Below are 26,216 nucleotides of genomic sequence, written 5' to 3' on the forward strand. Positions count from 1 at the left end.
AATATTTTATCTTTCAAGTTAAGTATGGAGAAATAAAAAAAGAAAAAAACTCTGGTACCGTTGGTTCATTCCAAAGAAGCTGTATACAGAGTATTAAAACTTAACAGTGTTTTCAGTCTCAGACTAGTTTGTGAACATAGCATTCTTTCTCCTTCATTCATTCTTTCTCCTTCCTTCTCCTTTCTTCTTTCTAACTTACAAGAATTAAAACCATAAAAACTCTATAAATCGAATAAATTCAGTGATGTATCTTTCTGATTTTTCTTTGCAATACAATGAAATGTTTGCAAGAATTTAATACTACCCTTGCTAAAATAAGAATATGAGTGACATGCTGTGAACAGTTCTGTGCTTTTAAGAAATGTAAAGCCAGACATTTTGGCACACTTGTAATCCCAGCACTTGAGCAGTGGGGAGCCAAGAAATGGCAAATTCAAGGTTATCTTTGAGCTACATAGTGAATTTGAGGCTAGTCTAGGTTGCATGAGACCTTGTCATTGCAATATGCGAGGCCGCAGTTCCCACTCAACAGGCTGAGACAAGGCTTGTGAGGTCCATACCAGTGCAAGTGAGACCTTGCCTCAGAGGATGGAAAAGTGTTCAGAATGGTTTCCTTAATTAATAACAAGACTGAAAGAAAGTTAAACCTCATGACTTTAAATCTTCAAGTAGGCAACTATTTGTCTTAACTGAGCATGTTGTGATGGCATGTACTTAGATCATGTGATACTGTGTTGTGACCTCTGTATATAGGCTTGTGACTGTCTTTATACACACACACTACAGTGTATTTGTTCCCCTTTTAGCGTTGTTTTGTTTTGTGGCAGGGGAGAGTGGAACCCAGGGCCTTGGGCTTGCTAGACAAGTGTTCTACCCCTGAGCTATACTCTAGAGGCTAGAGTCTAGCCCTTTATTCCTATTTTATAGATATGGAAAATGTGACTTGAGGTCCTGTAACTAACTATGTAAAGCCTGTCCAGAAATCCTGCTTTTTTGGCTATATAAGGCAGCTAGTAAATCAGTGCTCAAATAAGATCCTTGTAGTATAGTGGTTCTCATGCTGTGGTGACCCCCGACCATAAAATTATTTTTGTAGCTACTTGATAATTGCAATTTTGCTACTGTTATGAATTGTAAATATTCTTGGAGATAGAGGTTTGCCAGAGTGGTCATTGTTCACAGGTTGAGAACCACTGCTTTAGCACAGTGTTTTAACCCTAATATAACTGATTAACTGCATTAAATGTTTATGGCCGATATGGGTCTTAGAAAGTCCATTTATTTATAAAGAATGTAATTGCATGTACCTAAAACTAAGTAAAGTAATAGAATTAAGTATGTTGATGCATGAATTGAGTGTTAGAAATACAGAGACTGTAGTTTAATGATAAAAGTAAAATGTTTTTTCAGGGAATTTGATTTCTCTTAACTTGGATGTATCAACTAACATTATTTTCCTTTTTTTCTAGCTAACTGCCTTCTATGAAAGCAGTTATTTAGGTGATCGTATTCTTCCAGCCAGAAGACTGAAATATGATGTCTCAAAACTTAACTAAAAAGCTGTATTCTACTGAGACACACACACACACACACACACACACACACACACACACACACACACACACACACACAAACATGTTTCCCCTGAAATCATTTTACATCATGGAGAAGTTTTCTGGGCTGTGATTGGTGAGTAAAGGTGTCATGCAACTCTTCAAGACTTGCAAGCTCTTGGCAGTCACACTACATTGCACAGAAAGGTTGAGAAGAGCTTAAAGAAATCACATTTTGGATTCAACAGAGGGTTTCCACCGGCACATCGGCCAAAAGAATTTGGGAATGGATCCCACTACAGTGATGCTGACTGCATCTTTAAGAAGTGACCATGATGTTGTGTTCATGTATGTATGTACATATGAGTTGAGCCTCATATATATACACACACACCACACATAAAAGCACATTGTACTGTATACTGCAAGAAGGTATTTTTAACTTACCATTTTATTTTTTATACACATTAATCAGATATCATTACTTCAGTTGCAACTATGCACTTGTATAAAGCCATACTGTTGGAATTTATATTCTTCATCCATGTACCTGATAGGAGATGCATGTTTGTGTAAACAGTTAACTGTAATAAGAAGTTTGAAGTTAATTATTCCAGTTTCCTAATGCCTGTGGTAGACAACTTTATCCATTTTTGAATGCCTTAATTTAATTTCTTCCCTGCCCCCCAAATCTCAGCCCTTTTCAATATTTAAGACAAGAAAGAACAAGTGTTTACCAGCTCTTAGGCTGCAGCTCGCTCTGTGGGAAAAATAGTGCACTCTTACACAGTAGTTGTGTCTGTCATAGAAACAATAACGGGTTACATTGGAACCAACGCGTGTGATGTACATCTGTTATTATTTCATCCCTTTTTACAGGCTTCAGCTAATCTGTCACTACAAACTATCGCCTTTGCTTTGAACTTGCTGGTTACCCCAGATACATTTTTATTTATGGTAAAGGCAGTTTTTCACATTTTCATTTAAGATTCAAAAATTGTCTCAAATATTAAGAAAACTAACATGTATTGTATATATATTTTAATATTTAAATATGATCCTGAAACAAACAACTGTATGGTGGTATATCAGCTTTGATTATTTGGGAAGAGGCAGCCTCAAAAGCGCTTACTTTGATTCTCATTGTTAAATGCTGCTGAGGTTAGAGAACAGGCAGGATAGGTCCTGTTGTGCTGTGGGCCCAGGTAAGTGTGCTTCACCCCACAGCAGAGTGTAGCAGTGGGCAGCATCAGGCTCTGTACATATGCAAAGTTCAATATGATATTGAAATGTTTGCCTATTTCAGTGAAGCCAGGAGACGGTTTTCATTGTTTCCCTCTGGGGTCAGTGTAGAAATGTTGTAAAAAGTTCGATCCTCATAGATTTTATTATGGGATAGTGGCCTTTGGCCTACTGGTATACTAAATCCCAATCCTGTGACCTTCAGGTGGCCCAGCTGCATCTTTCGTTCCATTTCTTAATAGATGTGCATGCCATTTCTCTGGAAGCAAGCTGTGCTCTGTAGCTCTGGTTGAGAACACAGCTTCCCTCTCTCCCTCCCTTCCTCCCTCCCTCCTTCCCTCCCTTTCTCTTCAGATTTAAAAATGAAAATATATAAAATTTATATAGAAGAACTATTTCCATTCATTAGAGTTGTTTAAAAGGAGACTGAATTAATATTTTATATAAAGATTTTGTTACACTATGGGAGGTTCTATCCTATTCTGAATTGGAGAGTATATATATATATTTTTAATAAACTTTATTAAGGTGAAATAATGTCAAGTTTACAAATGAATAATTGAAGTATTTGAGTAAAAAGGGCAGGAGTTTAAATTTTGAATGCTGTGCGTGTATATATGTATTAGAGATTGGAGAATCATGGTGTGATGCAACTGTACGAGGCAATTAATGTGAAGGATTCAGGGGAATAAAACATTCTGAGGGGCAAAAAAACCTCTCCATGGAGAGATTTAACATAAGGATTTATAAGGTCGTTTGTCCAAGTAACAGAATTTTGAGTAAAAAAGCTGACCTTAGAGAAGTCAGAAGGGATTTGTTTTTCCCTGTTGTCATTTGCATGCACGTCAGTGCACACACCTGCCAGTTTTCTTCCCAGCCCAATGGTCATTACAAGAGCAGCCTAATTTTGTGCCAGTCTTGCTTTTTCTTGAGGCTCCCAAACCTTCTAGATAAATGGTTATCAGAGCAAATGTTGCTTCCTTTATTCAATTTGTCTCAGAGCCATAAATACTTCCAATTGGGATCTAAAAGAAAGGAATACCAAGTTTCCTTGGTTGGACACTTTTGCTTTGTGGAAATAAAAACAGAAGTAAAAGAAAAACTAAGTTCCGGTATTACTGATGAAAATTAATGTAAAATTAATTTTTAAGCATTGCTTTTAGAGAAGCAAAAAAAAAGTTCAGTTGAAAGTTTCAAACGCCCCAGTTAAAAGGATGAGTGAGCTGGTAATCCCAAGGAAAGGCTGGTGTTTCTGGCCGACCTTTGGGAGGCCATGGATCCTAGAGGAGGCTCTGCATCAGTTCATGTGTAGATCTGGTGAGAAGTGCTTGAGGTTCCTGCTGCTGCTGCCATCAGTCTGTTAGGATTCCCGGGGTGATGTGAAGAATCTCAGACACCAACTTACCTTACAGAGATGCTCAGAGCAGCATGCCGAAACCCCAAGTAGAACAAGTAGCCTCCGAGCTCTCAGGCCCCTTGACTGCTACTGATTCTCCTTTCCTGCCTGAAGATGGCTTCAGCTCCCCTGGCTCGTGGAGGTGCCACAGCCAATGTTAAAGCACTTTGACAAGCGCTGTGTGACAGTGCTGAGTGTTGTGCCCTGGGGTCTTGCCTTGTTCCCTTCCCTGTGGTGACTTTTGTTTAGAATTGTAATAAGTTATAAACTGCATGATTTAGAGAGTCATCTTTGATCAGCCGTCCCCCTGAACAAAAAAAAAAATCATACCCTCTTGATTTATTTTTATTTTTGTTGCATCTTTGTAGTAATGTAATTGTATTTTTATGCCTGCTTTTTGTTTAAGAAAAATAAATAAAAGAACCTAAATGTAAGCATCTTTTCCTGTGCAGTAGTTGTGCAGTGCTGCAGCTTCTTAATGTGTCTCTCTAAAGGGTGCTGATAGAAGGTGGGGTGATGTCATCAAAGAGGAACGCTTCTGCCCCTGAGTCACTGTGGGCTTGCAGACTCACATATCTGGTTCCAGGTGGGGAGGGTAGAGGACACAGGGTGCCTTTCTGTCTGAAAATAGTGAGTGGTCGGCGTCTTCTAGAAGGTGCTTCCTTGGTAAGCACTGGCCGTCCTTTGGTCTCAGGTTGGGTATTCTGTGAATAAACTCATCTAGAAGGTGCTTCCTTGGTAAGCACTGGCCGTCCTTTGGTCTCAGGTTGGGTATTCTGTGAATAAACTCATCTGGAGACCGTGTCTGCCTTTCAGGACTGTCGGTTTGAAAGATGGTAGAGCATGTGAGGTGGCTACAGTCACCCAGGTGTTCCCTCCAGAGGTGGGATTTGCTGAACAGGTGGAGGCAGAAAGCTGAGTTTGAGACCAGCTTGGCCTGCAAAAGGGGAAGTTTTTTTTCTTTATTTAAAAGAAGTACTGTAAGCAGTGGTAAAATAAAAGTGCTGTTTGAATATACCTAAAACTCTGTTGGGATAAGACCATAATTTATATTAAACTAATGGTCTGATTATCAGTGTGTGAGAGATGAACTTGGGTTTTGTTTTCTGACACTGGTTGAAATAACAATAGGATGGTTTATGTTTAGATGTAAAATTTCTCTCCTGGGTCTAGGGCAATCGTCCTAACAAGATTAGCTTATTGAGGAGCTTTACCTACATAACTGAAAATTCATGACAGTTAAGATCAGTGGAATTCAACAAATGAAAGTCTTATTTTATACAAGAAACTAAGCATTTTCCAGTAAACATCATTACTGACAGTATGGCAGAATAATGATATGCACATATAAGAAAGTGTACTTTTAAGTGTCAGGTTTATAAAACATCAGAGGAAGTACTGTGAACAGTGCTTAAGATACATTACTTTAGTAAGAATAAAATACCCAAGAATTGGGTATGACTTTGCAACACTTTTTAATGCATATCTTGCAGTAGCTAAAACCTGTACTAAGTTCCAGCAATGTAACTGTGAGGTACAGCACTTTCTTTAAAAAAAAAAAAAAACTGCATTGTGCTTAAATCTGGAAGGCCATCGAGATTTCCTCACCTAAACAGAGATCAGAGTTCTTTCTGGAACTTCTTAAGGCACACTGTGAAGTGTGGGAGCACTCTGATAGCCTTGCTTGCCTTGAAGGGATGTTACAGTGCTTTATGACATACAAGGCCAAGCCCTTGGTCATGGAAGGGTTAAACTGCCCAGGTGTGACTAAGCAGACCCCACTTCTTGTGGGAAAACTATTTAAGACTCTAAAAGAACTTAGTCATGACTTTAAGGGTTTCTTGGGCAGCATCCACCATTGCAGGTGTCAAGCCAGGTGTGGTCGGTTCCCTCTGTAGTCCAGCATTCTTGCTGCTCAAAAGACGAGGAAGGAGGATCAAAAGTTGAAGGGTAGCTGGCTACATAGTGGACCCTTCTCTCTCTCTCTCTCTCTCTCTCTCTCTCTCTCTCTCTCTCTCTCTCTCTCTCTCTCTCTCTCTCTCTCACACACACACACACACACACACACACACACCCTGCCACAATCTGGGTGCAGGGCAAGGAAATGGGCAGTTTTAAACAAGTGGCTTTTTCCTTCTCTGAGTCCCATCTGCCATGTAGCACAAGCTACCTCAAACTCCCAAGTGCTAGATTGTAAGTTTGCACCTCCATATCCAGCTAAGAAGCTTTTCAAGTCTGATTTAAAGTTTTTGATATGATTAACTAGTAAAAGACTTTAAATGTAGCAATGGAAAGCAACGGTGCATCCCCTGGTTGAGTTATTTGAAGTCCACTGTGTGTAGAAGGAATACATCCATCATTCAGCTTTGGTAACAGGCTTCCGGTAGTGCAGTACTGTTACTGTTACCCATATATTTAAAGCCAACATGATCACAAAACGGGTAAGAACTGAAATAAAAAGAAAGTTCCAACATTAAAAAAAAGCAAACAACATTAGACTGCTTTCAGTAGAAGCCTACATAAGGTTTGCCCTAACCCCAAACGAAATGATTAGATCATGAGACTCAGAACAAGATTGCTTTCAGACATTTCCTGGGAAAGGGCTTCCCTGCAGAAGTGCCCACCTGGGCGTTTGGCCATGCGTCCTTGCTGCTTCATTGAAGTAATGTGATTCTGGCTAAGACGTGCAAGACCACTTTACTTACATCGTGAAGACATAGGTGTCTCAGAATGCTGCTTTCTACAAAGACCGTTCTAGTAAAATATGGTGGACCCTGCCTGTGGACCCATGAGAGGCTAGAGGCTCAAGGGAAAAGCCAACCTGGGTGGCACAGCCAAGACTCCACATCACATGAAAGTATTCCTGAGAAAACAGCCCCGGGTCGGTACACTTATTATGTCGGTACATAATAAGTGACCATGAAAAAGTGACCGACAGACAGAACAAGGGCGTTGACATGCCCTTGGAGACTGTGTTTGTTTTATGACAGGGTCTCTCTGACTCTAGCTGACAGTGACTTTAAACTCCTGATTTCTGTGTTCAGGATTGAAGCCAGGGCTCCCCACATGCATGGGAAGCCACTTTATGAAATGAACTGCAGCCCCACCCGACTTTTGAGATGTCTTTGTAATGGTAAAATACAAACAGCGTACTAGCCACACCTTTTATTTTGGACAGGATCTCTTTATGTAGCTCTTGGCTGTCCTGGAACTTTTTACGTAATCAGGCTAGCCTCAAACAGAAATCAGCCTGCCTCTGCCCGAGTGCTGGGGTTACAGGTGTGTGCTACCACAGGCCCGGCTGGCCATGCTGTTTCTAAAAGCGAGTCACTCAGAACAGTGGTGACAAGTACAGACTGCAGTGGGAGCATTCTTGGTCTTTTAAATATAAACTTTTTATATGTGGGCCCTCTGCTTTTTAATTACACTCGTCTCCCTCCTGTGAACTCAAGTCCCATGGAGGAGACTTAGGTCTGTCTCCTTTTTTATCCCGCCACTGAAGTCAGAGCTGATAAACCTCCCAAAGGGACTTCACTCTTCTGAAGCTTGCTTTCTCAATAAAAAGCTTAGTGTTGAGGACATTTTTGGCTTTTTGAAACAGGGTTACTCTGTAGCTTTGGAACTAGCACTGTAAACCAAGCTGGCCTCGAATTCACAGAGATCCGCCTGTCTCTGCCTCCCGAGTACTGGGATTAAAGGCGAGCACCGCTACCACGCAGCTGAGGACATTTTCTAATAGTCATTGGATAGGTTTCTGTTTCTTCACTTTTCAAAGATGCTGTGTTGGAAGTTGAAAAGAGCGTAAGGGATAAACTCTTGTTCAGTTAACCAAAGTATTTTCTTCTCTCAGCTTCTCGGTGTTTGCACACACACACCCCTGTCTACCTTCCTGTATGAGCATGTAGCAAATGGCACTACATGAGCCCTGCTTTAAAACATAGTTGGAGGTGTCTTACTACTCAAAGGTATGTCTGCAGTTCTGACTTCTCTGGCCCCTGCCAGCCTCACTGCTCAGTGTGGCCAGCCCAGTGTGGCCAGCCCTGGCACCTTCTTTGCTCCTGGTCACATGTGTTCTCTGATCAGACCTTTATTCAGCACTGAAGGCCTCACTTGGCAGATGACTCTCTCTGCTCCCACAGAGTAGGAAGGGCACCTCAGCCACCCACCCTGCTGGTGTCTCTTGTTTTAGAGACCGGGTCTCCCCGGCTTGTTTGGCTCTTTTGCCTTACCTGTCTCAGTATACAGGATTATAGATGCAAGCCACCACACCCAGCTGCCCTACTCTGAAAACCCATTTCACAGCATACTTCAACAGTTAATTGTGGGAGTCCTGTCCAGTTTCCTTGTTGAAGTAGAAACTCCAAGACGAGAACTGACTCCCATGGGCATATTTCTCCCCATGGACTGCAAGGAGTGGATGCATAATAGAGATAGTCACTGTTGAAGACTAATGCTTTGTCCTCTGAATCCATAGCCCAATTGAACTAAGTGGGTCTGTTAAGCCTTATGATAGGTTCTATGTTAGACCAAAGTTACCCCCCCCACACACACACACAAAAACAAAAGAAAGCAAAACCCAGAAAGTCAAAAGGAAGTTTTGCTTACTTGTGAAATCATTGGTGGTCATTAAAGTTGTTATTATTCGTGCTGTAAAAGAAAATTCATAGCAATATGTAACTTCTCACACATTTTGTATTTCTATTTAGCTCATTCCTTTCAATTTTACTACATAATATACATTAACTTCTTGAATGACTTTGATAGGGGACCCTTGTTAATGCTGTATTGTGTAAACCTCTAATGAGCAGCCATACACCCTGGCCCTGGCCCAGTCTGTAGGAGCTTCTCTAAGAAGCATTTCTAACAGTAGCGCAGCACTACCTGGGAGAGCTCCCGTCCCTCCTTGTGCTCACCCCTCCCTCAAAACAACAAAAACAATCTCAAGTGTCATTTGCATATTGAGCTTCCAGTTATTTTACTTGAAGAAAGGCTCCCACTAATTAAAGTGTGTGTGTGTGTGTGTGTGTGTGTGTGTGTGTGTGTGTGTGTGTGTGTAAATAGGCTGGAGAGATGACTCAATGGTTAAGAGCACTGGTTGCTTTTCCAGAGGAACTGGGATCACTTCCCAGCACCCATGTGGAAGCACATAACCCCAGTCACAGAGAATCTGACCCCTTTCTGGCCTCCAAGGGCACCAGGCATGCCTGTGGTACACATACATAAATTTAGGTGTAAAACACCATATGCATAAAATTAAACAAAAATAATGTTTTTAAAATTATGCAAAATTGGGACAAGGTCTTATTGTGTGTCACTGGCAGTTCTGGAATCCCAGAGCCCCACCTGCCTCGAATACTGAGCACTGGGATTAAAGGCACACATTACCACATTTGGCAGAAATTCTTTAAGCATTGAACTCCACCCCATTTTTCACAATTAATAAAACTAAGACTTGAAGAAGATAAATTCTTCCTGTCTAACCAGAGTTCTTTTGTTAGCTCCTTTCTCTGTAGTGAACAGGACTCTGGGTGGCAGTTGAAGCCACAGTCTGTATTACGGCCCCTTATACACAGGGGTACCTTTCTTTCCTTAGCAGGCTCTGTTGCATAGTTAATTGTAAAAGTATTAGTACACAAAAGAAGACTCTTGATGTCCCTGGAGAGTGGTGGCCTTACTTGCACAGGTGTAGGCAGAGAGGCCCCAGGACAGTGCACTCACAGCTTCCGAGTCCTGCACCTTCCACAGATACTGGAGCTGGGCAAACTTACTGGCCGCGCTGATGACAGTGCATAAGTTCTGTTGTGGAAAAAAAGTGAGAGGACAGAGGAGTGGATGCAGTTCCTTTGTAAACACAGTTTATTCTCTAGAGAAGTGGCAAAGCTTGTGAAAGCTAGTTCTGTGGCCCTGGGAATTGAACTCAGGTCATCAGGCTGGACAGCAAGCACCTTTAACCACTGAGTCATTGCATTAGCCCGGATACACTGCCTTTTAAGCCAAACTTTCAAGACTAGAAGTCTCCAATGTGCCAAGGTTTGAAACTTCAATTTGGTGAAGGATGACCCTCATCTGCCTCTCTGGTAGGGCATGAACTGGCCTGGCTGCAGATGCACCCTGCCTTCTACTCTCTCCCCATACTCTCTCCCCAGAATAGGTATGGTGTATCCCAGCCTGTGGCTAAATAGACCAACTTCCAAACTGTTCCTCATTCTTGTCTGTTATCTCTCAGACAAGAAAGCCTGGCAAATTGGCTGTCAGCCCATCATGCTCACTGCTCAGGCCAGAGGGAGACCACTACAGTCATCTAGGCTGGGTAGAATGGCATGAGCAGCATTCAGAAGTCAGGGAGATAAAGTTAGGAAGGGCCACAGAAAGTGGTGTGTTTGAAAGCCAGGCGAGAGAATCAAGTGAGTGCTATAGAGATCCTGATCTGTAGTGAAACTTCAGAGATGAGAGGCATGGGGCCTGACTGCTGGCTTTCAAATGAGTGACAAGTCACAGGACCTTTCACAGGCTCTGCTTCCTCCTTGTGTGGGCACCTGGCTGGCCTCCAGAAGTTCTTATGGGTGGGAGATGGAGCTACATGGGAAAGAATCGCCAAGAAAGGAGTGTCAGAGTGTATCTGGGCAGAGGAGGGAGCAATGCCTTTGCCAGGCTTAAACAGACAAAAGTCACAATGGGAGCTGGGCACAGATGACCTACAGGAAGCCTAGACCCAAGCAAGGAATGCTGTGAAAAAGGAAGCTCTTGAGAAATTGGGGTGCTGGATAAAGCAAAGGAAGGTGGCAGGACCAGCTTAGTGTGGTGGGGAGGGACACCATAAGTGGCTTAGGTATAGCCAGCCAAATGGACAAGTTAGTGACATGTTCGCTTTTCAAGAAAAAAACCAACTTTGAGATCAAGGGGGTGGTCTGGGAGCAGGCCATAAGAGAACCCTGGTAGTGTCAGCGCACACTGAAGGGAGAGCATCGTGTTGTCCCACAAAACAGTCCACTGCAGGCAGGGATGTGCATCAGCTGCATGTGTCTACCAGAGAGCAGGTGCACAGTGAGCGCTTGTAGGGGGACTGAGGGAGGAGTCAGAGTGGGAGGAAAACGGGAAGGTTATCTTAAAACTGTCAGGGATGGCAAGGTGGCTCAGTGGGTGGGGAAGATAGCTGTGGGGCCTGATGACCTAAATTCAGTCCCCGAAACCCACAAGATGGAAGAAGATGGCTTACAAATCTCTGCATGCATCCCCACCCCCACACACAAATAAAAGGGGGGAGTTGACCTTAGTGTTCCCCTTGAGCCCCAAACCTTTCAAAAATAATGTCTTAATATTTGGCTGACATTGCCTTTTCATCCTCCTCAACATAGCTGCAAAACGTGGGTGAAACCCCACGCTCTAAAGCAGTGGTTCTCAACCTGTGGGTCTCTATCCCTTGGGATAGCTAACGACCTATTCACAGGAGCCACCTGAGACCAAGGGAGAGCACGGATACTTAGATTACAATTCATAACAGTAGGAAAACGACAGTTATGGAGCAGCAGTGAAAATAATTTTATGGTTGGGGGTCACCACAATATGAGGAAGGTGAGAAACACTGCTCTAAAGCGATCGGGGGCAAAAAGAAGGTACCTACTTTTTCAGTTTCCCTCTGTTAGGGGCACCACTTACCATGGCCAGGTCGATGATCCATTTCTGCAGGCTGAGGATGAACCAGGATGACACAAATCTGGCCAAGTGCTAAGGGACCCAGCAGGGAGTCACTGACAGCCCCACCCACCCCTCCCTTCTTGTCCTATACAGGCCAAGCTAGACCACAGAGGGTGACACAGAAGTCTATGTAAAGGGGTGGGGACTGCTCTGCTGGACGGTGTCCAGTTTGGAAAAGATGCTAAGGGGTTGCATGTGAACATCTGTTCTGAGTTCAAAAGAACGGAAGCAAATTATGGGAGAAAACGCACAGATCTGTGTTCACGAACTGTGATTCATACGGCTGTAGCTACAATGCTGGTTTCCTGACTGTGCAGACTTCTCTAATGCATCATCAAAATTAAGCGCTTACAAGAAAGGTTCGAGCATGCAAAGGAGAGGTGTTCTGCAAAACCGGAGAGCTGTGTGTGACCTTTTTGTGGATCCGCACCCCTTTCCCACTAATTCTGTTGTAAAAGCACAGTAGTTGGGGTGTGCAATGGTAGGCAAGGAGAGGAACCATTTTCCATCTGACCTGTGCAGGACTCCTGATTCAATGAATAGAAACAAAAGAGCCCAACCAGAGCAGAAATATCAAACCATGAGGGCTGAAGGGAGCCATAGTCAGGGCAGGAGTGGCTGGCAGGAACAAGTTACTAACCGCTGCCTTGCCTCGGGGTTTTATTCCCTGCCCGGTCCATATCCCATATGCTATCTGCATACAGAAGAACACCAAAGGTGGCTGAAAACAATGGTTACATTAAACTGGTGAAGGGATTAAACTAGAGATGACCCACAACAATGGCTGGCATCTAGCTGCACTCTACTAAAACATTCTCTTTGCGAATGTAGTGGGGGCATGCCTGTAATCCCAGCGTCTGGGAGGCGGAGGCTGGGGGATCAGAAGCTCAAGCCATCCTCACCTACCAGGAGAGAGGAAGGCAAACACAACCCCTTGAAACTGACCTCAGAGCACAGCTATACTCTTTTTCTTTAATGGAGAGGGGAACCTGAGCCAGGAACTCATAGCAATCTGAGACAGTCTGTGGTCAAGACTTACCCAAATCCTGGGGCCTCTCACTATAAAAAAAAAAAGATCTTGTTTCACAGTGCAGAATATTAGCAAATGACACCCCAAATCCCCCCCACCCTTTTTTTGTTGCCGAGGACAGAATTCAGAGCCTCTTGCATGCCACCATGAGCCCCTTTCCTTAGCCCCCTCCACCTCCATGTCCAGCTCAGATGCAGGAAGGATACACGGCCATGTAGGGCAAGGCCTGCTTCACGTTCCCATTGAAGTGGAAGACGAAGAGCAGGAGGATGATGTCTGAAAGAAGAGACCGTGAGATGGGCAGAGCAGCAGGTTAGGCTGGGAAGGGGGGGGGTGGGATGGGGAGTTGTCAGTTACCTTGTGCGATGAGAATGGGGTATTCCAGGTAGGTGAGCAACGGGTTCCCATAGTAACATTGGTAACGAAAGAAGACCAGGAACCTGGAGGCAGGACATGTAGATATTCACAGCCCACCCTGAGACCCCGCCAGACCCCAGGCACATTTACCCAAGACTAGAGCATGCGGTCTTCACCATGCTTGTGACTTCCCTGAGGATAGACCTTCAGGAATGTTGCCAGAGACCCAGACAGCAGGTCCAAAAGACCTTGAGTGTCGGTACTTTGCCAAACACCTTTGCGGGTCACCTACAGTGCCTGCCATATCATATGGAGAAACTAAGGCCTAAAGATGACAAGACCATGTGAGAACTCAAGGTTAAGATGTCAACTCAGGCTCTCTCCCTGAAGACTGGCTTCTGTGCTTTTAGGGGGACCCAAACACCTGTACCCTGAGGATGATGCACGAATGCTTTGCGGTCTTTAAGGTTTCTGTGTAAAGCAATCATCAACCAGGCATGAAGTCTCCGGTGTCATTAAAATAGCTAGGCTCTGGCCAAGAACCAATTCCCTCAAATCAGAATTTTAGAGTTGGAGCTCTCAGGTCAAAATCCAAAGAGGGTCCATGCCCCCAAGGCAGGAGTCCAGTCCCTGGAGGATGCAGGCTGTATGATAGTGGTGGGTGCCTCAGAGCCTGTCTGATTGGTGAGGGTCAAGCAGGCAACCAAGCAAAGCCCAGGCGGGTGCAAAATTGAAGTGACCCCCACCCCCAGCCATGCTAGGGGAAGGGAGCGGGGAGGTGGGAGGAGTGGAAGGTGGGAGGAGTGGAAATGGAGACAGCTGAGATTAGGCAGGGTTGCCCTCCTATCCCTATTGTTCCTAGCTCAGGATTAAAACAACTCTTCAGCTCAAGCTGCGGTGAGGATTAAGAAAGGAATGCATGTAGGGTTCCAGGAGGACCTCCGGAAAGACCACACGAACTGGGAACTATTGCGGTAAACTGCCGGCAGAAGTAGGGATAAATAACTATCAGGTTTCAGTGGTGCCGCATACCCACGCCTTCTGGCCTTCGAGCTGGTCTTAACCCTGCCAAACCTAACTACAGAAACCAGCGGCAGCTGCCCGCCCACTGCCCGAAGGGAGAGAGGCAGTTGAGATTTCCAGAAAGAGCCTACTTTATCTGTACCGCGATAGACTACAAAACCATCTCAAGGAACATTTCCATGACCAGAGCTGCTGGGGTCAGCTGTTGGATTTGAGACGATTTCTGATTGGATTTGCGTGTTTAAAGCCAGGCAGCAAAGAGGGAGCTACAGGCAGAGGAGGAGATGGTTAGCGTTCTGTAGGCATCCGAGAGCTTTCTATTCAGTCTGCACCCTGAAGCCTGAGCTTCATGCTCGCGAAGAACTTAGCATGCCAGAGGCCAAGTAACTAACTAACTCTCCTGACTTAAAACACCTGCATCCTCTAACCCCAGCCTTACCCATCACCTCTCTCTCTCTCTCTCTCCCTCCCTCCCTCCCTCCTTTCCTCCCTCCCTCTCTTCCTCCCTCCCTCCCTCTCTGAAATGCACATACTCTTGTTCTACGCAGCCAACGGACCAGGGACCCTCCCGCCCGCTCTCTGAAAAGGTGCACCTTGAAGCCCACCCTATCAGATGGGCGCTCTCCTCGGTGTGGATGACAGCGGGGAGGGGCTGGTGCCTGGTGCAAGATCGCGCGACTCAGGGACGTGTTTCCCATTTAATTTGTTTATCCCAAAGTTTCACGACTTTACCTCTTACTCTTAACTACTTAGCCAAAGTCACCAATAACTTGGCTCCTGCAGCAGCCACTGCCCAAACCTGCGTGTTGGACCCCAGCCCAACTTCCAAACGCCTACCCAAGTTCCCCCTCTTCGTTCCCCCTCTTCATTCCCACATGGAATCATCAAATCTTGTAACTCAGATCTCAGCCCAACCACTGGTTTACAGGCAAGGGACTCTAGGCTGGGAAAAAAAATGTGGGTGGTGCCGGGTGAGGTTAGGGTCGTTAAGGGACAGTAGGTGCAAATGGCTTCGCCCGCGGCTGGAAGGCCATAGCTAAGGACAGGATGGGGGTCCGAGTGACTTCGCAGAATCTCTAAGATGGGCGTGCACAGGCATTTCGTACCTTCCGGGATTTGGGGAGAAGCAAGGGAGGTGTGTGGGAGCGCCCGGGAAAGCGCCTCCCAGCTCCGCGCCCCCCGAGTTAACCCTCGGTCTCCCGGATTCGCAGGCCTCCCGGGGCCTTACCCAGCCAACTCCAAAAGTAAACTGGGGAGGCTGATGCCCCGCGCACTGCGCGCCGCCAACTGCGCGTAGATCTGCGGCAGCTTGAGTGCGGCGCAAACGCCCAGCGTGCTCCAGTTGCAGAACCACAGCAGCCCGGCCTCCATACTGCAATCCCGGGAGTGCGGGGTCAGGGGGCTGCAGAATCTCGTGGGTGAGAACCAGGAGCTCACGGTCCAAAGTCCTTCCGCCTTCCAGCCCGCCGGGCGACGCCCCAACCACGCCCCGAGCTGCTGCGCTCCGAGTGCGCCCCGCCCGGTGTCGGCTGGACTCTAGATGCTCCCCGCCCAAGTCCGCTCTGCTCTGGTGGGTCCCTCCCCTCACCCCTCCCCTCTGGGCCCCTCCCCGTCCCGTGTTTGCTATGCTCAGTGCACACACCGCCCCGAATCTGCTCCGACCCTGGTGCACCCCGCCGAGTCTGCTCCACTTTGAGTGCGTCCTGCCCCGTGTTTGTTCCACTCCAGGTGCACAACGCCCCGAGCTTGCTCGGCTCAGGATGTTCCCCACCCGGTGTCTGCTCCACTCTGGGTGCACCCGGCCTCGTGTCTGCTCTGCTCCGGGTACTCCCAGCCCCGGGGTGGTGGCTCTGCTCTGTCCTGCCCAGCCGGGTTCTGCCTGCTGCTGATTCACTTTCCGGGTTCCACCCACGGGTGCCCTTTCTAGCGGAATGGAAATGCTGGGACAGACCAGCCTCCCCAGGGGTTGGGTGGGCACAGGGCCTACCGCTCAGGCCATTCCGAGTGTTTTTCCACCCTCTGTAAATTAACCTTTGTACTTTAAACCTTTCAGAAATTAAAGCTTTTTTTTTTTTGGTCCAACCTCGTCAGCATTCTCCCAGACTCGGCCTGAAGAAGCCGGAGGACGCCGAGGCCCCCCGAAACCCAGCCACTCGGAGCTAGCCTTCTGTTGGTTTAAGAAGTCCACCGGGTAGGCTAATCCCCTTAATGAACTTGCTCCCTGAACCCGGAGGCTGCTTTTCCTGTTTTGTTTTGTTGAAACGAGGCCTCCGAGGCCTCCGACCGCGCAGACTGACTAGCCTTGAACTCAAGGTGAACCAAAGCCAGCTTTCCACTCGGACCCTCCTGTTTCCGCCCCGCTTTCCAATCCAGAACCTATAGTGGGTGGGTTGAGGTCGGGTCACATGACCCAGACTGGTTTTGAACTTCTGTTTTTTTTCCCTCCGGCTTTTGGCAAATGCTAGGATTTCTAACTTGTTCCATCGTACCTTGTGAGAGCCCGCTCTTTCCCTCCTCTTTTTATTTTTATTAGTAGGGTTTTGTTGTTGTGTGCGCAAGCCAAATGGACACCCTCAGGTGTCATTCCTGGAGTACCGTACACCCTCGCGGGCTTGGGACTCACTAAACAGGCCAGGCTAACAGGCCAAGGGACCCCAGGGATCCTCTTTCTTTCAACCTCCCCTTCGCTGAGAATACAAATACACATGCCTCAAAAGTGTTAATAGGTGGGGGCTGGAGAGATGGCTCAGTGGTTAAGAGCACTGACTGCTCTTCCAGAGGTCCTGAGTTCAATTACCAGCAATCACTTGGTGGCACACAGCTATCTATGAGATCTGGTACCCTCTTCTGGCCTGCAGGCATACATGGAAGGAATACTGTATACATAATAAGTAAATAAATTCTTAAAAAGAAAGCACCGCCTATTCCTCCAGCGGTCTTGAGTTCAATTCCCGGCGACCACGTGGTAATTCACAACCATCTGTAGTGAGATCTGGCGCCCTCCTCTGGCGTGCAGGCGTACATGCTACAGAAACACTCTATACATAAAATAGATCTTTTAAAAAAGAGTTAATAGGTGAGTTAATAGGTAACTATTACTGAAAAGGGGTTGCCGGGCGGTGGTGGTGTACACCTTTAATCCCAGCACACAGGAGGCATAGGCAGACGGATTTCTGTGAGTTCGTGGCCAGCCTGGTCTACAAGAGCTAGTTCCAGGACTGTCTCCAAAGCAACACAGAGAAACCCTCTCTCGAAAAACCAAAAGAAAAGGGTTTGTCGTGGTGCGCTGCTGTTTCCTCCAGATTGGATTCCTGCTTTCTGGAAGGAGAGCTGAGGCTGCTGTGATCACCACTGGGAGGAGCGCGCGGGGGGGGGGGGGGGGGGGGGGGGGGTTACAAACTGTAAATAGTAGGGAAACTAAGTTGCTTGTGGGGAGCAGGGACTACAACTCCAGCGAGTGATGCAATTTTCTTGAATCAACACCCATTAAACAATCCCAATAAACTCACTGGGCGGACTCTATAATATATTGGAGCCCTGCCTGGGGTGAATTGGTGCCGCCATATATCTCCCTGGGAGAAATAACACAACTGGGCACCACCCTTTAGGTACAAGATTGGAAGATGGGGTCATTTTCCCTCCTCTGGAGATCACTAGGTTATGAGTCTGAACACACACACACGCACACACGCACAGACGCACAGCTAGTCTGCAGTAATTCTGGGCTGTAAACTATGCACCAGCACACACCTTCCACTTGCCTCCAGTCCTCACCACAGTCCTCACCCTTCCCATGGAAGAAGTCAAAAGGCTCTAACGCTTCCCTCCCAAGAGAGATCTTTGAAGGGTGTGTGTGTGCGCGCGCGCGTGTGTGTGTGTGTGTGTGTGTGTGTGTGTTTCCACGCTTTGGCTATGTCTCTCTTGAGTCGGCAATTCTGTACCTAAGTTACCTAAGTAGTCGAGAATGGAGATATGATACAGTCAGCTCTGCTCCGAGTTACTTACTGTGTAAATTACTTACTTGTGTAAAGCCAACAGCCTCCTAGCTCAGCCTTGCCCTGAGTAACTCCATTTTACAATGTAGCAGGTTGTTCCATTTTGAGGATAAATGCTAAGACAAAAGGACTCCAAATCCCGTAGAGGTAAACAACTGTCTAAACCTGTAGGGATGTGGTCTAGGCTCTGCACGTGGCTTGCCTGCCTGTATGTATTACTACACATAAGCTACTGGCCAGTGTGCTTCAGACATCAGGTGACTTAGCGGTCACCTGGAAACTGCTCAGAGCTTCTTAAGCTCCTCCCACTCACAGCCCTTCTCACCGGAAACAGGTCCCTGTGACCCTGGAGGAGGATGTAGGTGCTGTGATCAGGCAGCAGCTTGCAGATCCAGCCTGGATAACTTTCCTTTCGCCCTTTCTTTCTGTCTCTTTCTGAAGCATGCTTTCCCAGACACTTGGATTCCCTCCCTTTCCCAGACACTCCCCTCCCCCCACTTCTTGCATCACACCGGCTGCTTGGCTGCCAGGTGGCTACTTGCTAAATAAAGGACTCGGTTCCTTTTCCCCAAGATTTACAGTTAGCCTGCCCCTGCTTTTCTCAAACTCTAACGAAAAACATCCTTGGGCTGGAGAGATGGCTCAGAAGTTAAGAGCATTGCCTGTGCATTGCCTGCTCTTCCAAAGGTCCTGAGTTCAATTCCCAGCAACCACATGGTGGCTCACAACCATCTGTAATGAGGTCTGGTGCCCTGTTCTGGCCTGCAGGCATACACACAGACAGAATATTGTATACATAATAAATAAATAAATATTTAAAAAAAAACCAAAAAAAACCCAAAAAACATCCTTGAACTTAAAAAAAAAACAAACTGTATAAATCAAACACCAGCTGATAACAAATCAAAAAAAAATTTTTTCAAAATAATTCTTTGGTTTACACATAGTTTTACAATTTATTAAAGATTAAAGTTAATTTGCATACTGAAGTGGTTGTGTTTATTTTTACATACAGAATTAAAATTTGATTCAATATTTGATAGGACAGAAAATAGAACATTTTCAAAATTTTTCAGAGTTGACTGATATTTTTATTTTATTTTTAAAGTTTTAAAAATTTCTATTTTATGTGTGTGAGCATTTTGCCTGCATATATGTCTGTGTACCACATACATGTCCGATGCCCATGGAGGCCAGAAGAGGACCTTGGATCCCTTCGAAGATCAACAGTACTCGTAGCCCCTGAGCCATCTCTCCAGCCCTTTGATATTTTGATTTTATAACTTCCGATACTGAGAATGCCCCTTTACATGAATAGCTAATGCAAAATGGCACTGGATGTTTAAGGCCATTTTAGAAATTGTTGCAAATTTATCACAAGCCAAACACCTTTTTTAAAAATGAAACTTGAGTCAAGTAGAGCAGCAATTGTGTGTGTGCATGTGTGTACATGGTATGCATGTGCATGTGTGTACTCATGGGTGTGCATGTGTATGTGTGGCGTGTGTACGTGTGTGTGCATGTGTGCGTGCATGTGTGTGTGCGCATGTGTGTGTGTGCGTGTGTGTGTGGGTGCCAAGCCATGTACATGTGCCTGTGTGGACTGCTCCGGGCAGCATCTCTTGAGGTTGTGCGGTGTGACAGCCTGCTAACTACAAATCACGCACACTGTATATTCAGAGGCACAGCCATGGTGAAGTCACAGAATACAACTGGCTAGCACAGCCAGAAACATCAGGAGTACATTACATGTTTGTCTTTGAATTAATTTTTGGTCATTGCATGTCCAGCACACTTACTGCGACCATATTTTTGCAGACCCCACATGCAGTTACCTGGCTCCCGCTCAGTTTCAGAAGCCGGGATCTACACCAGCGCAGCGTGACACCGACCTGTTCTCCGCTAGGTCACAGTGTAGTGCACCCACCAGCTGCCTGTCCTCCGGCATTTATTCCCCACAGCGCTCTCTAGAGTCTCTTTGGCCTGGGCTGCCTCTCATCTGGGCCACTACTCAGCTCCCTTTGTCTTTCACAAAGAGGCAAGCATGGGCTTCTGTCCTTTCCTGGTAGCTCTCAGGTCACACGTACTCTGTCTCGAGGGAGAGCCCCTTGGGTAGCTCCAGAGTGTCATTTTGGGAGGTACTTCATGTCAGCTGCCCTTCTCCTGATGGGACTCCCTATGAATCTCTATCCTAAGGTTCTGTGGCCTTTATTAATTTATACCTAAAGTAGTTATGAGTGTTAGGCCTAAAATGACGATATTTCTGTTCTTAATTCTGTAATTCTCAAGAGTTCAGTATTTGAAAAAAATGTAATTATATTTAATCATGTGTATGTGTGTTTGTGTGTACACATGAGTCAGGGGGGTAGCCAGGGTTGGCCCTCTACTTTTCCTTCATGTTGACATCGACATTGTTCTAAACTTGGTGGATAGGCACCCCCAGAATAACCCATGCGTCTTTTTACACTACCTCATCATGTCTAGTACAGGAAGATGCGCAAGGGTCACTCTGTGTCTCCATAGCAGGCAGTCATTCTTTATCACTGGAAGTAGGGGTAGCGTCTACCACAGGGCAGAGGGAGGCAGAGATGCTCAGAGAAGCAGTGGTCTAGAGTGAAGAGGGCTCCTTCCTGCCCTGCTGTGGGCCGTAGCTCTCTGGACTTGACCCTTCTGGTGCTGCCCAGCCTGTGGGCTCTGAGCTGCCCTAGGGAATTCCAGTGAGGCCATGGAGCTTTGGTGCTACTTCCCCATGCCTAGGCCTGGAGCCTGGCTGCCTGGAGCATCCAGCCTTCTTTGTTCTGGTCCCAAAGACAGAAGGCACTGGTGGCCGGATCCATGTCCATTTCCTTAGCCCATGGGTGAGACAGTGAAAGTCAAAACAGACAGCTTCCTGAAGAGCCTGAAGACTTGATGGGGGTGGCAGTACGTGGGGTGCAGAGTATATGTGGGGGGCTGGCTGCGACCTGCAGAGTCACACAGACACAGTATGGCATCCTCTCTTTCCGGCTCTCTTGGCACTCTGGAGATGAGCAGAGAGAAGCTTGTACCCCAGCAGCCTGTTGGTCCAAACAACTGAGAGACATGTAGACAAGATCTCCAGTATAATGTTCCAGCCAAGGTCTATGCATGGGAAAGGAGGCTGTGAGCTGTACTGTATTTTCCTTCTGACCAACGTGCTCTAGAGAAGACCAGCCCTGTGATATCCTTGAGATCTGTCTCCTCCCCTCTCCTGCCCATCCTCTAACTGTGGAGATGGAGGCCAGGATGGGTATGGCTGCCCTGAGTCAGACATCACAGGGAACTGACCAGTCTGCCCCAGATGCTTGCCTTGGCTTCTAGACTTCTTTGCTAGTGACAAAAATACATGTGAAGAAGGTGATTTGGGCTTAAACTTTGCACCATCTGTAAATGGCTGTGCTTGTAGGCTTGGAAACCACTCCTGGGCTCTCGGTCCCATGCCCCAGGAGACAGATTAGAGAAGTCTTTATGAGATCCTCTAGTGTGCTTGAGGGAAGCCACCTGCAGCTGAAGTGAGCCTTGACTTTTGTTTGTTTTTTGTTTGTTTTGTTTTTAGGTTTATGTGTATGTGTCTGTATAATTGTGCATTCAAGTGCCCTTAGAGGCCAGAGAGGGCATTGGATTCCTTGGGGCTAGAGTTACAGATAACTGTTAGCCACGAGGCAGGTGCTGGGTATTGAACCTAGGTCTCTGCAAGTGCTTTTAGCTGCTGAGCCGCCATGGCTCCTGTGATCTTGGATTGGTCAGGATAACTAGCTTTGACCTTAGACTCCCAGAAGGAAGGCTGCAGCCTGATGTGGGAAGTCCTTCTGTATATGTGCTGCTTTTATTGGTTAATGAATATATCTGGCCAGTGGCTTAGCAGAATAGAGCAAGGCAGGAACTCCAAGCAGATAGAGGAGAAAAGAAGGCAGAGTCAGGGGGAAGCCATGTGGCCTCCACCAGAGACAGACGTGCTGGAACTTTGCCGATAGGCCGCGACATCATGGTGATGCACAGATTAATGGAAATGGGTTAGTTTAGGATAGAGTTAGCCAGAAATACGCTTAAGTGATTGGCCAAGCATTGATTTAATTAATATAGTTTCTTTGTGATTATTTCATGGTCTGGGCAGCCGGGAATGAACAAGTGGCCTCCACCTACAAATTGGCGGCGCGAACAGCAGCCTTCAGGTCAGCTGGTAGTGTGCTACCAGCTCGCCCTGCCTCCTCCCAGTGCATGAAGTCAGGTTGAGGTGCCCCAGCACCCACAGACAGACAGACAGACAGACAGACAGACAGAGGCAGAAACTGTGAGCAACCTCATGGTTATAAAGTCAGACTGAACCCATTAAACACGCTCCCACCTTTAACACTGGGTTCCCACTTTAACTCTGGGGTCCTGAGCAGGAAGGGCTGAGTAAAGTTCTGTGGTCCTAGGGGTGTTTCTGGAATCCTCCTTCTGCCCCATATGAGACTGACCCAAGAGCACCCACACTCTGAGGGCCTCCTGGACTCTGTCCATTCCACACCTACCTGCTGGAGTCTGCCTTGAGATCCCTACACCGGCTGCAGCTCATCCTCCAGCTTCTTCTTCCTCGTGCCTTCCGTGAAGAAGAAATCCATGTGGGTGAGGGCTCTCCCCAGGGCTGTGTCCACTCTACTGCCCACCTCCTGGCTCGTGGAGCTGGGGAGTGTGTTTGAGAAGAAGGGCACGTCTTCAGGGAGCTTCTCAGGCTCCTTCTTATTTCCCTGAGGAGAGGAGACATCTCAGGTCACCGGCCCCGTGGGGATATGAAGGAAGAATGAATGTTGACACCATAAGCAGTTTTCTGAAGGGGTGTGGCCTTACCAAAGGGTCGTAGTCTTTCAGAAAACCCCAATTCTCAGCCCTGGAAAGGAAAGCACAGGAATGTGAGTGGGACTGTTTGTTTGTTTTGTTTTCTGGAATATTCTGAAGAATGAGACCCTGTAGCTTTAGAGGTTGTCCTGGAACTAGCTCTTGTAGACCAGGCTGGCCTCGAACTCACAGAGATTCACCTACCTCTGCCTCCCTAGTGCTGGGATTAAAGGCGAGCGCCACCACCGCCCGGCTTTCACCATCTCTTGAAGTCTTTTTATCATCATGGAGGAGTTAAAATGCTTCGTAGCCACTATAATAATGCCAAGTGCCCATGTTATATTTAGGGAGCAGCCCATAGAGTGGCCAGCGACTTTTTCTATCTGGTTTTTATAATTTTCACCAATTCTTATTCCAGATGTTATGTGTTTAACACTTCGTGGTTAGCTTCCTTATTTATTCATTTGTCTGTTAATCCAGGTTAGTTTAGAACTCACTACGTAGGTGAAGATGACCTTGACTTTTTTTGTTTGTTTGAGACAGAGTCTTGTTGTGATCTTAACTGGCCTAAATCTTTCTTTATAGACCAGGCTGGCTTTGAACTCACAGGGATCTGCCTGCCTTTGCCTCTGAGTGCTGGGATTAAAGGTGTGCACTGCCACACCTGACAATCTTGAACTTCTGATCCTCCTGCATCTGTCTTTCCAACACCGGGATTACAGGCTCAAGTCACCCCCATTTGTGCCGGTCTAAATGAGAATGGCCCCTATAGGCTTATGTATTTGAAGACTTGATTCCTACTTGGTAGAACTGTCTAGAAAGGATTGGGACATGTGGCCTTGTTGGAGGAGGTATGTCACTGGAGGCAAAAAGCCCATGCCATTTGCAGTGTCCACCCACCCCTTTCTTTCTGCCTTCTGCTCTCAGCTACTGCCCCAGTGCCACTTCTGCCTGCTGTGCTTTCTGCCACCATGTAGACCAGGTTGACTTTGAACTCAGAGATCTGTTTGCCCCTGCCTCCTAAATTCTAGGATTAAAGGTGTCAGTCACACTGCCCAGCTAAGTTTACATTTTTAAAATAAAGTCTGTGTGCAAAGCCCTGGACAGTGTGTGTATTTGGAGAGCCTTCATCTAGACTTCATGCTGTGGGATAATGCTTTTGTACGCTGTAAAGATTTGTCACCTGTATTGGATTAGTTTAACACTGATTGGCTAGTAACCAGGCAGGAAGTACAGGCGGGACAACCAGACTAGGAGAATTCTGGGAAGAGGAAAGGCTCAGTCTGCAGTCGCCACCCAGATGCAGAGGAAGCAGGATGAGAATGCCTCACTGAGAAAAGGTACCAGGCCACATGGCTAAACATAGATAAGAATTATGGGTTAATTGAAGTTGTAAGAGCTAGTTAATTACAAGCCTGACCTAATCGGGCAGTTTATAATAAATCTACGCCTCTGTGTTTCTTTGGGACTGACCAGCTATGGGACCAGGCGGGACAGAAACTTCTGTCTACACTTTCACAACTGTGTGGGTGGCCGCTCCGTAGCTGTCTTCCTCCTTACTGTGCTTCCACCACTCCCCGGTCTTTGGTTTTGTCTTACAAACTCCAAACTGGGCATACAGTTCGGAGGCATTGTCCCTCCTCGCTTAGTTTATTTACCTGCTTCTCTCGGGGTCCTAGAAGGGAGCCCCCCCCCAACCCTGGTCAAACCTACCCAGCTTCCCCTGGCAGCCCACAAAGGCTCATGGGTATCCTTTGTTGAATGAAGGCATGAAGGAGGCCCCCCACTGCCACCCCCAGACCAGCATTCCTCCCCGGGTAGAGCTTAGATTCCCAACACCAGCTTCCCATCTGACCTGCCATATCCATCTGGAGAGAGTGCTGGGAGATGGGACAAGGGCCCCCTCTGTGTCTATATTCCCAGCTGCCTGCTGGGACTGAGGCCCTGGGCTCCCGTAGGGGCTTCAGACCCTCCCTCGCACCGTACTTTAATTAATGTTCTCCCTGTCCTAATCTCTTTTCCATATATTCTCCCTTTCCCAGCATCTTCCCACACTCCAAGGCAGGTGGGAGCGTGGGGAGACCTGGGGGGGGGGGAGGCAGGGACAGTACACTCACCAACGCTGCTGGCCTCGAACTTCGGCTTCCACAAGCTCCCTCCACAGCTGGTCCTGCTGTACATCCTGGGCTCCGGTACCCTGGCAGCCACCAGCAAGACCCCTGCTTGCTGCAGGGCCATCCTGGGTCCTGGAAACTGAGGCAAGAGGCCTGGTAAAAGGCTGTCGGTACCCGGATGATGTGGTTCTTTGAAGTTGAGTGTGTTGGCTGCCCATAGAGGACTGGGGAAAGCGGGAGAGGAGAAAAAGAGAGAAAAGAGACAGAGATTCTTTTCTTAACCTAGAAAAGCCTGCACAAGGTCCCCCCACCGTATCCCGAGCTCAGAGTGACTGCAGGGAACAGAACTCTCCAGGCTGGGACCCAACTGTGTTTTGCAGTCCTGTCTGTGTTGACTGTCTCCCAGGGAACAGGATCCCGAGTACACAAGGGAGGGGGTGGACCCCGCTGAAAGCTCAGGGAGGATATCTGAGCCTCTCTGTAGGATGCAGACTGTAGGTGCTTTGCCCAGCTCCTCCCCTGGGGCGGAGGGCGGGTGCTAGGTTCCCAGGAGGCGGAGCTCTGGAGAACTGCGTGGGCGGGCGAGCGGAGCACGATCCTGTGCTGCCCCCTGGTGGACACATCAGGCTCCCAGGGGACGCGACCCAGACACAGAAGGAATGCGAGGCCCGGGGCAGAAAGGGAAGACATCTTATCAATTGTCTTAGTTAGAATTTCTATTGCTGCAATTAAACACCACATCCAAAGTAACTTGGGGAGGAAAGGGTTTATTTGGCTTATACTTCCACATCGTAGTCTATCAATGAAGGAAGTCTGGATAGAAACTCAAATAGGGCTAAAGCCTGCAGGTGGGAACTGATGGGGAAGCCATGGAGGAGGGCTTGCTCAGCCTGCTTTCTTGCAGAAACCAGGACCACCAGCCCAGGGATGGTACCACCTACAGTGGACTGGACCCTCCTCCATCAGTGACTAATT

At 47.0% G+C, this 26,216-nt stretch overlaps 3 protein-coding genes across 7 annotated transcripts in view; 1 reads left to right on the top strand and 2 right to left on the bottom strand.

The window, feature by feature from the left end:
- Rock2 (Rho associated coiled-coil containing protein kinase 2) overlaps window positions 1-4,625 on the top strand; it is a 107,082-nt gene extending 102,457 nt beyond the window's left edge. The window contains exon 34 of the mRNA XM_075984048.1: window positions 1,470-4,625. The gene's annotated coding sequence lies outside the window, so the exon portion shown is untranslated. The remainder of the gene's footprint in view (window positions 1-1,469) is intronic.
- Slc66a3 (solute carrier family 66 member 3) lies at window positions 4,521-15,810 on the bottom strand. 3 transcript variants are annotated; one of them, XM_075984047.1, is made up of 8 exons: window positions 15,525-15,810; window positions 13,274-13,356; window positions 13,123-13,192; window positions 11,848-11,905; window positions 9,867-9,987; window positions 8,797-8,838; window positions 4,919-5,009; window positions 4,521-4,846 (listed from the first exon to the last, which is right to left on the bottom strand). In XM_075984047.1, exons 1-7 carry the CDS (start codon window positions 15,665-15,667, stop codon window positions 4,954-4,956), a joined length of 573 nt encoding a protein of 190 aa, XP_075840162.1. In that variant the 5' UTR covers window positions 15,668-15,810; the 3' UTR covers window positions 4,521-4,846; window positions 4,919-4,953. The 3 variants fall into 3 exon arrangements, with proteins under 3 accessions (XP_075840162.1, XP_075840161.1, XP_075840159.1); XM_075984046.1 differs by having other exon boundaries at window positions 4,521-5,009; XM_075984044.1 differs by having other exon boundaries at window positions 4,521-6,639; window positions 15,525-15,803.
- A 1,001-nt stretch (window positions 15,811-16,811) lies between these two features.
- Window positions 16,812-25,694, bottom strand: Cimip5 (ciliary microtubule inner protein 5). Of its 3 annotated transcripts, XM_075984051.1 has the most exons (5): window positions 25,610-25,689; window positions 25,245-25,465; window positions 23,140-23,179; window positions 22,824-23,039; window positions 16,812-17,334 (listed from the first exon to the last, which is right to left on the bottom strand). In XM_075984051.1, the coding sequence occupies exons 2-4, from the start codon at window positions 25,457-25,459 to the stop codon at window positions 22,848-22,850; spliced, it is 447 nt and encodes a 148-aa protein (XP_075840166.1). In that variant the 5' UTR covers window positions 25,460-25,465; window positions 25,610-25,689; the 3' UTR covers window positions 16,812-17,334; window positions 22,824-22,847. The 3 variants fall into 3 exon arrangements, with proteins under 3 accessions (XP_075840166.1, XP_075840164.1, XP_075840165.1); XM_075984049.1 differs by lacking the exon at window positions 16,812-17,334 and adding an exon at window positions 21,224-21,310 and having other exon boundaries at window positions 25,245-25,694; XM_075984050.1 differs by lacking the exon at window positions 16,812-17,334 and adding an exon at window positions 21,337-21,411 and having other exon boundaries at window positions 25,245-25,694.
- Window positions 25,695-26,216: the final 522 nt, after the last annotated feature.

This window comes from Microtus pennsylvanicus, chromosome 8, assembly GCF_037038515.1.
Source record: "Microtus pennsylvanicus isolate mMicPen1 chromosome 8, mMicPen1.hap1, whole genome shotgun sequence".
In the NCBI taxonomy this organism is placed as follows: domain Eukaryota; kingdom Metazoa; phylum Chordata; class Mammalia; order Rodentia; family Cricetidae; genus Microtus; species Microtus pennsylvanicus.

What these genes read in the sequence shown, in the direction of transcription:
- Slc66a3 (XM_075984044.1), bottom strand. Translation starts at nt 15,667, where the DNA reads ATGGAGGCCGGGCTGCTGTGGTTCTGCAACTGGAGCACGCTGGGCGTT. An exon ending in GCCTTGCCCTACATGGCCGT is followed by an intron (nt 11,906 to 13,122) that starts GTATCCTTCCTG and finishes GCACTTGGCCAG; the next exon opens with ATTTGTGTCATCCTGGTTCA. An exon ending in GGATCATCGACCTGGCCATG is followed by an intron (nt 9,988 to 11,847) that starts GTAAGTGGTGCC and finishes TTTCCACAACAG; the next exon opens with AACTTATGCACTGTCATCAG.
- Cimip5 (XM_075984051.1), bottom strand. Translation starts at nt 25,459, where the DNA reads ATGGGCAGCCAACACACTCAACTTCAAAGAACCACATCATCCGGGTAC. An exon ending in GTTCGAGGCCAGCAGCGTTG is followed by an intron (nt 23,180 to 25,244) that starts GTGAGTGTACTG and finishes TTTCCTTTCCAG; the next exon opens with GGCTGAGAATTGGGGTTTTC. An exon ending in TGAAAGACTACGACCCTTTG is followed by an intron (nt 23,040 to 23,139) that starts GTAAGGCCACAC and finishes TCCTCTCCTCAG; the next exon opens with GGAAATAAGAAGGAGCCTGA.